At 41.8% G+C, this 12,892-nt stretch overlaps 1 protein-coding gene across 1 annotated transcript in view; it reads right to left on the bottom strand.

Annotated features, from left to right (window-relative positions):
• BRF1 (BRF1 RNA polymerase III transcription initiation factor subunit) overlaps positions 1-12,892 on the bottom strand; it is a 246,681-nt gene that overhangs the window by 113,555 nt on the left and 120,234 nt on the right. Inside the window, exons 8-11 of the mRNA XM_054024955.1 lie at positions 4,908-5,034; positions 1,883-1,922; positions 1,701-1,793; positions 624-902 (exon numbers count right to left, since the gene is read on the bottom strand). Of these exons, the coding sequence (XP_053880930.1) occupies positions 624-902; positions 1,701-1,793; positions 1,883-1,922; positions 4,908-5,034 (539 nt within the window). The remainder of the gene's footprint in view (positions 1-623; positions 903-1,700; positions 1,794-1,882; positions 1,923-4,907; positions 5,035-12,892) is intronic.

The following is a 12,892-nucleotide window of genomic DNA, read 5'->3' on the forward strand; positions in this document are numbered from 1 at the left end:
AAACACATATCAAGGGGGGGAAAAGCATACACTATTTTGTATGTCAAGTATCTTGAACATTTGCAACTTTACAAACCACTGAAGAATGAATTAAATATAATAGACTGATTCTTGACTAAGAGCAAAAGGAGACAGCCTCCAATAAAGTATTTCCTGAAGAATGTTGCATCTCTTTTGAACTAAAAAAAAAGTTACCTAGAACACGGGTACTTAAGATTTTCATTTCCAATTATACTTATAAAGAAAAAAATCCACTTGTTACACATTGCTAATTGGAAGTATCAAGTAAAACAACAATGACTGCAATGTTTGAAATATCCATATCAACTATCATAACAAGGTAAATCTATTTTACTAAGTTTAAGGGATATAAATCCTGAACCTTTCTGAGCAACTTCTGGTACTGGCCAGTGTCAAATACAAAATATTTGACCAGTTGAACCACTGGTCTGATCAAGATGGTCAATTCCTAGGTCTTTACACTCCTATAGGAATTCTATGAAATGTAATTGTTATGTCAGCAACCATGCAGGTAACTGGAAATTAAACAGTGAAACCACAACAGTGTTCAGATGTCTGACTTTTCTATTTTAAATTTCAGCTTACATTAATCTTGTACTTACTGTGGTCTCGATCCTTAGTGGATATACAGTCTTGTATAGATTCTGTTATCCCAAGGCTGGCAGCAGTGGGGAGTGGGCCAAGCAGAGATTCTAGTGCAGGTGGCCATACAGGAGTTTCATTTCCATTTTTGCATTCTCTCCCTTCATTTTTCTTTAATCTATCTTTATCGAGAAGTTCATTATAAAAGTCCTTGTTTAAATGATTAGCAGCTGCTTCCAGTTCTTCATCTTCTGCCTCCTCCTCTCCAAATACACTAGCCGTATTATCTTCTATAGATTCTGTAATGGTGGGGGGAAAAAAATCAAATAACTTCATACCATCTGTTATAGAAACTAAATAAATGAAAAGCAGCTCACTTAAAAGAATAAAAACCATTAGAGAACAATCTGCAGAAGAACAGAGTATTTCAGTACACTGTATAAATATATACAATTTCCAGATGTGCTTTAAAATCATTGCCTTAGCTTTTAAAATGTCTTCTGAAAATAGTAATAATTTAAAATTGCTTGTATTGTGTTATCAAAATACTGCAAGTAAGTAGTTCTAGTAATATGAGCTAAATACTTGTAATGATAATTAAGACTAATATTCAACCTATAAACAGTACTGTGAATACCTTCAGTGTGGGAACAGAGAGGCACAAAGGTACATGCCCAATGGTTTGGGGTAATTTTCATGTTAACCAGGAAGTACCAACACCACCTCTGCTAAATTGCACTTGGAAGTAATTTGTTACAGCCCTTCATGCCATTACAATAGTTGTATTTTTTAAAAATGTATACAATTTTGGTGAATTCCAGTACTACTAAAGTTGATGTCTGATATTTGAAGCATGGTGTTTTGTGGGCTGGCACTATGCATTCCATTCCTCAGAGAATTCCAGTGTAAGTTAAGACTTAAATGTTTTGTTGCACTCAACATTTCACTGCATAATGTATGTAGCTGCATATATATAAATAATACACAACAAAGAAATGGAGCCGTATATAGCATAAAAAAAATCATACAAAATAACGTGAGTAGGATTTGATCCCCATTGCTACTTTTAAAATAGTCATGATCTTTTATAGACTTACCATCTTTAGTCAAATTGGCAAATACTCCTTTTGCCTTTGGCCTACTATTTTCTAATTCATTCTCTATTTCATCTTGGTAAATTGATATTTCACCTGTGGCAATTAAATAAAAATAAAGCTCAGAAATCATGAATGTTATTTGGTGTAACCAAGTGATATAGTGTATTGAATGGGACTTGTACCTTCAACATCTTCAAGCTTTTTTGACAGCGCTTTCTCAAGCTGAAAAGAAAAAATGAGTAACAGAATGAAATATGAATATGCTATGATTAAATATTTTTAATATTGGTTCCTCTATTTAGAGACTTAAATACACATGGTACTATAGAAAGATGGTAATGTACATTTCTTCCCTAAAGAGTTTGTGATCTAGGACAGACGAGACAGACAAAAGACAAGTATCAAAATACCGTTTGAAATAAAGTACTGATTAAACCTATATCTCAACCTGACAGAGAGGAACTTTCACACCGGCTCACCTAAAATGAGGCCCCGACTCTCCCCTCTATCCCCTCAGACATAGGGGAGAATAGCAGCTGCAGTTGCAGCTCCCTGATTCTTGGCCACCCAGCCCTAGGAGAAGTTGGAGAAGCCAACTAGAGTATTACTTCTATGTGAGTAAACACATAGAAGTAATACTCTTCCATCACCATCATAAAGTCCATAATGAAGTTAACCTTAGCAGAAGATCATCTATAGGGGAGCTCAATTGCATTGGAAGAGATTTCCCCTACACAAGGAGAATTCTCCTGGGGGAATCTGTGGCCATAAGCAGCTCAAAGCGAATATGGTGGACCAAAAAAATCCAGCCTACGAGAAACAATCCAATGTTAACAGTCATTCTAGTATTTCTTGAACTAGTATTTCAGATACCTGTGTTTAAACAGGAGCGCTCTCTCCCTCACAGTCCAGCTTGTTTCTCTTATGAAAATACTTCCGAATTCTAACATTGTGATCCAGAACATCGCATGTTAAAACAGGATGCTGTCGTGTTTTGTACAAACTGTATTTTAACACTAAATATAGTATTTTATACTAACTGATTCTGCGGTTAAGTAATAATCCTGTGTTTGTAACAGTATATTAATTTCACTCCAACAGACTAAGTCATAAATTCAAGATTAGGCAAAAAGATGTGCTAAGAAGCAAGCCCCATTTCAACTAACTCAGATCTGTGTAAACCTGAAGTAACTTCATTGTCTACACTCACGTAAGTGAAGAGAATTTGACCCTCTCTTTCTTGTTTATTGCAAATTACCTAGTTACATGTATGCTCTATCTGATGGTGGCAACAAATACTAAAATATTTTATAATAGAGGGCAAAACCTGTTTTGGGTGATTCTCAGAGGTACACAACACGCACAGCATAAACGGGAGCTGTGAGTACTCAAGAACTTTGAAGAATGTAGTGTTCAGATTATAAATGTATTTCATTCAAACGTTATAAATTAAAAATAAATGAAAACCAAAAAATCCCAATGATTTCAAAACTTTGGAGCACTCGCTTTCAACTGTCGACCTTATTAACATTAGCTGTCAACTGTATTCTAGCATCTCCATATATAATTGATATTTTTAAAAATCATGAAGAACAGACACAACATACTCCTTTATGTAACTATACTAATAAAAACAATCTGGTATTTAGGATTACGAACTGCCTATTTCTCAAAAAGACATGCTCTATTTCATGGCAACGTTTATCTGTTGACAGACTTTTAGTGGGACCTCCTCTTGGTCTCCACATGTGAGTAAACACATCCCTCCCCTGAACATGCACACTATTTCAAAGCTAACAATAGTGCACACAAGTAACAGAATCTGCACACACAAAGCCCACATGGCTGCAAAAGTTAGAACCTACCACCACTGCATGCAGAAGCTATGGCAGAAAACAACCACCCACAGATGTGCATGGGCAAGAACATAAGTGAAGACTGAGGTCTAAAAATAGGACCCACAATGTCTACCAGGCTTCTGAGTAAAATCTTCAGAGGACATCATAACATTACCAATATTAAGGATGTTCACTTTCAACAACAAATAACTTGAAAACACATTTAGGACTGTTACAGAATATTTTCATATAAAATAATTGTCAAGCCAGTGTTCCTCAAATGAATTAAGCCACACATAAAACCAGTCTTTCAAGTACCGCATGCTGTATCACAAAACAAATGTTATGCAATCTGATTACTGTTAACACCAGTATTTATTTTTGTATAATAACAAGTTAGACACAACATTTTAAGTAATGCCACATTTCCTAACCAAGGGTGTCTCCAGCAAGAACAACATTTGCAAGATTTTTTTGATCCAATTAACAAGCAACTACTTTTCCAGCTGTGACCTTTGCTAAGCAGGATAGAAAAGTGAATGTAGCACATATGAGAGGAGCAAAAATATCAGGCAGCTCCTCAAGGTTCACATGCAACAAAATCAGCTTAGCTGGTCATATGAGAGGCCCCAATTTCATAAGGAAAAAGAGTCTTGACGCTTGTATGAGGTGCCGAGCATAGTGGAAAGACTCATGCAGAGCAGGGAGACAGTTAGCAACTACAAAAAGGTAGTTAAGAGAGAACCATGCTCAGAATGGAGATCTGGCACCCAATGGGCACAGCATCGCCTTCCCAATGGGAATGAAGGCTGGTCCTGGGGTACTGAACCCTGAATCCACAATATAAAAATTAGGTGCTCAGCAGTAAATGCCTTGCGAAAATAAGTACTTTTACTAAGAACAGGAGTACAGCTGTTGCCATGCTACTTGATCACCAACTTCCCTGGATTTGTACTGGGCTAAGCAGTGACTTTGCCCTTTTCCCTGTTCTTGCAGTGGTTGGCTAAGACTGCAGATTTGGTTTTGGGCCCTCAACAGGAGACTTTTATGGCTACTATTGACAGGAATCTGAATGAGTCTGATTCTCTGGAGGAGTTAGTGAAAATGGTGAGGAAGAAATCTCACTGCACCTTTTAACATGTGGCTGATTTTAATGTGTGGCTATCTCCCAGCCAGTACAGGAAAAAAATATAATTTTGTCTGTGGACACTACCACCTATGCCTCCCAGCCTCCCCATGAGAATATGGTGGTAGAAACAGCAATAGCTAAGGCTAAATTGGTCAGTCATGGCATGGCACACTATCAAGTCCAAAGTTAAAAAGACAGAACCATAAGCAGCTCCAAAAACAAATTATTGATAGAATTCACCTCCTGTATCTTTAATTTTCTTTGACCAGCAGTAAATGAAGGAGGATCGCACTCCTCTTCCAAGTCAATCTTCATAAATTCATCTATCGTTAGCTGACTTGTTGGTGTATCTTCAAATTCTGTAAGCCTAACATATATACATAAAATTAAAATACATAATATTTTATTGTAGTATCTTTTAGAACATTCTTTTTTAAACAAGCAGTTTTACAAAAGTTGACAAACTGCTAAATTAAGGAATAAGCATGTCATCCTGAGAGACTGCGGCTCAAACAAATAAATAGATAATATAAATAAAATAATAATCATAATAATAATACCCAGCTCTTATACAGCACTTTTCAAATGAGATAAATATAATTATCCCCATTCTACAGATAGTGAAACTGAGGCACAGTAAGTTTTTTTGTCAACGAGAGACTCTGGACCTAAGTTCCCTCTAAGCTGCGTGACAGCGCAGCAGGCTATCAAGGGCCACACAGGTGGGGAGAGGCACCTCTCCCCCAGCCTCAGCTCCGGCTCCGGAACTGCCCCTACAGGAAGAGACACCTCTTACCTGGTCGCGGGCTGCTGTGACAAGAGAGGGCTGGGGGGAATCCTCTCTCCCCGCTGCAGCCCTGGGACAACCTGCGCCACAAACCCCTCATTCCCGGCCCCACCCCAGAGCCCGTATCCCCCACACTCCAACTAAGTCCCAGTCCTGAGCACCCTCCTGCACCCTGAACCCTTCATCCCCGGCCCCACCCCAGAGCCTTCACCCCTAGCTGGAGCCCTCACTCCCGCACCCCGAACCCCACATCCCCAGCCCCACCCCAGAGCCCACACCCCCAACCAGAGCCCTCATCCCCCCACACCTCAACCCTCTGCCACAGCCCTAAGCCCCCTCCGACACTCCGAACCCCTCAGCCCCACCTCCACCACACATCACCTCCATATTAGTGCACATAACAAAATTCATTCCGCACATGGACGTAAAAAATTTGAGGGAACATTGCTCTGGACTGGAACAGCACAATCACTCTAGGTGATAAACTGGAAAAACCACATGGAGAAATAAATGTGTACTTTCTAGCTGACTTAAATCAGGGTCATCAATCCTAACAAACAAAAATTCACCAAATTTCCAAACTAAAATATGTATTTATCATTATACCATAGGAAAAAGTTTTAAATTATTCTTAGTGTATTAACATTAACATTAATTTACACAAAGCAGGTCTACAAATAATAATTTCAACAGTTTTGAAACAACCCATCTTCCCAAACAGAAGACAATGGACTGCAATGGAGAAAAAAGGGTCATTTGTGCATTGAATACATGACATATATGAATACTTGTAAATATATACAGTAAACAGTAACAATATAATTAGCACTTGTTCAGTGGTTGCATTTTAAAAGTTACTATGTTAAGAATACAGAATCTCTCTGAAATCTTTCAAAAGAAAAGAAAATTAAGTAGGACCTATTTCTTGCATTTTCATCCATCAATCTCAACATTTGGTGGTTAAGTACTACTACATCCATTCTGCAAATGGAGAAAATGAGACAAAGCAGTAAAGTGTAAAGGTGGTGGGAGAGTTCCATTGGAATGATTTTTTTTTTTTTTTTTTGGACAGAACATGTCCTTTTCACAAAATTGAAATTGTCCATGGGACTCCTGATGGCCCCCCTGGGACCGCTGCCCCAAACACACATACACCCCCGCTCCCTGTACCCTGACCGCCCTTGACTGCCCCTGCCACCCCATCCAACCCCTCCTCTCATTCCTGACGGGCCCCCCCGGGAATCCCTGCCACATCCAACCACCCCTTCTCCCTGTCCCCTGACTGCCCCCGGAACTGCTGGCCCCTGACTGCCCCCCGCTGCCCCATCCAATCCCCCCCTTCCTGACTGCCCCCCGGGGACCCCTGCACCATCCAACCACCCCTTCTCCCTGTCCCCTGACTACCTCCGGAACCCCTGCCCGACTGCCCCCCCACTGCCCCATCCAAACCCCAATCCTTCCTGACTGCCCCCCCCGGCACCCTCATCCCTATTCAACCCCCCTGTTCTCCACCCTCTGACCACCCTGACACCTATCTACACCCCCACCCCAAACTTTCCAGCCCTCTATCCTCCTCCTTCCCCCTTACCGCGCTGCCTGGAGCACCGGTGGCTGGTGGCGCGGCTGGAGCCAGCCACGCCGTCGCCACCCTGCAGCACAGAGACCGGGTCAGGCCGGGCTTTGCAGCTGCACTGCCCCAGGAGCTCACAGTCCCACCACCCAGAGCATTGCGCCAGCAGTGGAGCGAGCTGAGGCTGCGGGGGAGGGGGAACAGCAGGGGAGAAGGCCGGGGGTAGCCTCCTGGGCCAGGAGCTCAGGAGCCGGGCAGGAGGGTCCCGCGGGCCCCATAGTTTGCCCACCTCTGTTCTAGGTACTGTACAAAGAATAAGAGAGAGTCCCTGTGCCAAAGAGCTAACAATCTAAGTAGGAAAGAGGCAAAGGGTGGTAAAAAGGAAGTATTATTACCCCCATTTGACAGATGGGGAACAGGCAGAGAGAAATTAAATGCCTTGCCCAGGACCACAGATGGTAGCACGGAAACTGATCCCATACCTCCCAAGTCTTAGTCCAGTGCCTTAACCACTAGGCCAGCCATCCTCTTGTAGGTAACACTTCTACATGACCCTTTCTATCACAGCCTGAACAGTGTTCATAAATTCATATACTAAATACTTATTGTATTAGTGTTCAGACGCCACAATCAGGACCAGACCCCCTACTGAACGAAGTACTGTGCAAAACACAGATACACCTGGTTCCTGCCCCAAATTTGGCTACTGCCTGAGGCCTCAATCTTGCAAGCAGTTCCACATGGGTGCACCCTAAACCTGCATGGATCTTGCAGCATCAGGTCCTCGGAGAATGTGTAGTGTGAGAGAGAGGGAGTTATTATATATCACACACATATGCATGTGCACATAAACTACTTTTTAGCTATACATAAATAAATAACTACTTTCCTTAACGACCTGCCTGAAATATCTAGCCATTATACATTGTTTAAATTATGTACAAGATATCAGCCTTTCATCAAATTTGTCGGTGTTTGAAATATGCCATTAAGACGACGAATTGCTAAACATGACATTAGTTTTGCAGTTAAGAAATACTGATGCAACTTTAACTGTTGCATGTTAAATTTTATTATGACAGAATTTCATACACCCTTGAAATTATTTCCTCGATGAAATTCTACATAAAACTATCTCTCACTTTCATTTTGTACTTTTTATCTAAAGAAAAATTAAATCAGAGTGGCCAGTTTTAAGCTATGTGTAAAGGGAAAATAAGTAGATGTACAAATTAAGATATTATTTGGCTTGACACCAAGTCAAAAAAGGCATTAAAAACTGAAATTTGGCAGACAACTATTTTCTATTTATAGCAGAAGTGGTAGCAACCACTAGAGTTAAGGCTGAAATGCAACTTCCAATATAACCCTCTCTCCTCCCCCTTTTAACGGTTTCTGACAAACTCTCTCAAAACAAATTCCTTTGGGGCCAAAATTTTCCAGAGTTTGGTCTGTGCCAAGAGGCATCCCCCACATACACTTTCTTTTCCCCTGGAAAAGATACAGCAAAGTCTGTTCCACTGTTTTTGTTCAAACCATATATGTACAAAAATAAACTTTTCCTGTGTGTTCAGTTGAGAAACGTGCACACAGCTCAACAACAGTGGAATTATTATTGAGACTTGGTTTGGTTTGTGGATCTTACTGGATTCTAAGAAACAAGGCAAGTTTGAAGGAAACTAGGGCAGCCATCATGCAGCTATGAGCACTGACATTTTTTCACCCATGCACACCTTCCACAGGGGATTTCTTAGCCCAACCTACAGCTAGGAAGGATGGGGATGCCCAAGTGCTGCTGACTTAGCAATTCAGTTTTTCTACTCACTCACTGAAAACCAAATTGTCAAGGGCTTTTAAAGTACAGAGTACAAATACTTTTGAGAGTTCCAGGAAACGTAAAGTCTGAGAGGGATAGAGTGTACAGGGTAGGAAAGGCCATGAGACTCCTCTCACCTACTTCCCAGAGCAACAAATAATAAAGAACAGTTTTTAAACAATTTTGACTTTATTTCCTTTCATACATATAGGGGGCAGGTAACTTCAAGAGAAACAAAAAACTGTCAACGCCCTGTTGTCTGGCTGTGCGAAATTGGCCGCCAGGCGGGTTGCCTCAACCTCCCACCCCGCCATAAACGTCTCCCCCTTACTCTCACAGATATTGTGGAGCACACAACAAGCAGCAATTACAATTGGAATATTGGTTGTGCCGAGATCTAACCGAGTCAGTAAACTGCGCCAGCGTGCTTTCAAACGTCCAAAAGCACATTCTACCAACATTCTGCACTTGCTCAGCCTATTGTTGAACTGCTCCTTACTACTGTCCAGGGTGCCTGTGTACGGCTTCATGAGCCATGGCATTAAGAGGTAGGCTGGGTCCCCAAGGGTAACTATAGGCATTTCAGCATCCCCAACAGTAATTTTCTGGTCTGGGAAGTAAGTCCCTTCCTGCAGCTGTACAAACAGACCAGAGTTCCTGAAGATGCGAGCGTCATGCACCTTTCCCAGCTGATGTCGGTGAAACATCCTTTGTGATCCACCAGTGGTTGCAGCACCATGGAAAAGTACCCCTTGCGGTTTATGTACTGGCCACCCCGGTGTGCCAGAGCCAAGATAGGGATATGCGTTCCGTCTACCGCCCCGCCGCACTTAGGAAACCCCAGCTCATTAAAGCCATCCACAATGGTCTGCACATTTCCCAAAGTCATTACCCTTGATAGCAGCTGGTCAATGATTGCGTGGACTACTTGCAGCACAGCAGCCCCTACAGTAGATTTGCCCACTCCAAACTGATTCCCGACTGACCGGTAGCTGTCAGGCGTTGCAAGCTTCCACAGTGCTATGGCCACTCGCTTCTCAACTGTGAGGGCTGCTCTCATTTTGGCGTCTTTGCGCAGGGACAGCAAGTCACAAAGTTCCATGAAAGTGGCCCTATGCATACGAAAGTTTCGCAGCCACTGGGAATCATCCCAGACCTGCAACACTATGTGGTCCCAACAGTCTGTGCTTGTTTCCCGGGCCCAGAATCGGCATTCCACGGCATGAATCTGGCCCAATGCCACCATGATCTCCCAATCGCCACATGCCGTGCTTCTAGGAACATCTGTGTCCATGTCCTCATCAGTAGAGTAAAAGCACTGTTGTTGCTTCCTCGCCCGGTTTTGCAGGTACTGCTGGATAATGCGCGAGGTATTTACAATGGTCAAAACTGCAACGGAGATCTGAGCCTGCTCCATGCTTGCCACGCTATGGCGCCTGCACGGGTAATCCTGGAAAAAGGGCGTGAAACGTAGGAGAGCTGTTCGGTTCAAGATGGCCAATAAAAGACGGTAAATGGTTGTCTTCTGTAGCTTTCACAGAGTCGGGAAGCTCGCTAGAGCTACAAAAGCAGGAGAGCAGAGTTTGCGGTGGAAGCTGTGCGGCTCAGTTCACGGTAGCCGAAAAAAGGCAGGAAATGATTAGATAAAAGAGTAGATAGAAAGACGAGAGGACATGCGAGGTGAATTCCTAGTACCAGGAGACAGCCGGTGCACCGTACTGCACCGTCTGCTAGCAGTATGGCATCTGCTGTAGCTTTCACAGAGGGTGGAGCGAGTGACGGCACACATCCAGAAACACCCACGAGAATGTTTTTGCCTCATCACGCACTGGAAGCTTAACTCACAATTCCAATGGGCAGCGGGGACTGCGGGAAAGCTTCCCACAGTGCACCGCTCCGACATTCGATGCTAGCCTCGGTACTGTGGACGCACTCCGCCGAATTCACGCACTTTAGTGGAGACACACAACACCGAATGTATAAAATCGCTTCCGAAAATTCGAATAGAATAAGTTCAAATTAATTTCGTACTGTAGACGTACCCTTAGTTAATTGATTTGCCTTTTAGTAAAGTCGCAGAATATTTATATATGTTCCCCATCATTTATTGTCTGACCTTTCTTTGGAATTGACGACCCATAGTATTGTATTCATTAGCATGAGGCAAGTTCAGACTTCATGTTGGCACAGAGGTGATACGATAGATTGGGTAGACATGGTTACATGGTGTTTGCTAAATAAATCAGTCTATTTTTACATTATTATTTTTAAATGCACACACACTATATGCATCGATATCATACATACACCCCACTTTGTAGAGGCACTGAATACAGATATATCAGAGAAATGGTTACACACTTTACACGCTACTACTTACGTTATAAACCAATATACTATATTTTATTATTATTATTACAGAAGATAATTGTCTAATATTTCACAGGCTTGAGACTATAAGTGTATTTTTTAAAATATATATTTGTGAATACATCATTAGTAAGTATTAAAGAATTAGCACCTTGAAAAGGTATATGCCTGTACATGTGCTTATATTGAGTTGTTAAACAAACTTTAAAGCCCTGCAAACACTTACACTGGTGCTTAACTTAATACACGTAGTAATCCCATTGACTTCACAAGTTATCCTTTGGATTCTTGGCATTTCAATTTAAAGGCGCCAACAAACTTTATTTTAAAAAGGAATTTGTTACTTCAAGAACTGAAATATTTCTAGTACTTCATAAAACACTAGTAGCTGAAAGCCGTGCCACGGCACAAGTGTATTTCATAAAATCAAAGTGTCTCAGAACTTAAAAATTAAACAGACTGCAAACCCCAATGATGATTGAACCTGGTGACATTCTAAACAGAAAGAGCGCTCAGCCATGTTTGCAGCTATTTCCATCAATTCACGCTGACTCAACAGACATTCTAGACTTCAGAGTGACAATCCTAGAACCTTATTACACAGATTGCTTTGTTAATATTGGAAATTTAAAAAAGGCTTATGAAATTTAATGGTTGTCCCTTGAGTATGTTATATGATTTATAAGAAAAGAAATACAGCCTAACCTTACATTAAGGGAACTACTCAGACGCAAAAAGTCAATCACTTAGGGAACTGTTGCAGCATCAAGGCCCAAGACAGTATTTATTAATTGTAATGATTGTACAGAAGATATCAAAGATAGCAAACTTAGTGATGTCCTGCTAGTTGCATATGGAAGCATCTAGGTATATCTCACTAAAATCAATTCCTTGGCATTACAGAGGCTTTGGGCATTGGTGCACCTTGATTCATGTGGCACACAAAATAGTTTAGGGTATGTCTGCACAGCAGCTAGGAACATGCTTCCCACCATGGGTAGACAGACACATGCTGGCTCTGCTCAAGTTAGTGTGCTCCACATAGCAGGATGGCCACAGCACCACAGGCAGCAGCAGGGGCTGGCCACCCAAGTACACACCCACCTGACCCACTGCGTGTTTAGCCACTGCTGTGCCACAGCAGCCACAGTGCTATTTTTAAGTGCACTAGCTAGAGCAGAGCTAGCTAGTGTCTGTCTCCCCATGCTGAGAATTGCTCTCCCAACTGTTGTGTAGACATACCCTTAAATCTCCAGACAGCTGAAGTACTTGGGGTTTGGTGAGGATTGGCTGCGGGGTGTTCAGTGGCTTGTGATATAAAGGAGATCAGACTAGATGATCTGGTGGCCCCCTCTAGCATTAAACTCTATGGATATGTCTATACTGCAAAAAAATAAATAAATAAATAAAAATGTATGGACTACTTCTTTTCCAGAAAGTTACCCATGCAGCCCTGGGTTGGAGAAAGTTTCAGAGCCCATAGTGTAAGCATAGGGGCCAATTTATCAATTTTTTCTTGCAATGATTTCACCCAGATCTATAACAGCAGAACCTTTTGGTAATAATGGCTTGGGTTTTTTTGTTTTTTGTTTTTTGGGGGGGGGGGGTTGGTCAACAGAAGAATTTTGCTGTAAGCAGAGAGGTTCTCACTAACTGAAACTAAAATTCATACACTGCAATGC

Source organism: Malaclemys terrapin, chromosome 4 (genome assembly GCF_027887155.1).
Source record: "Malaclemys terrapin pileata isolate rMalTer1 chromosome 4, rMalTer1.hap1, whole genome shotgun sequence".
NCBI lineage: Eukaryota > Metazoa > Chordata > Testudines > Emydidae > Malaclemys > Malaclemys terrapin.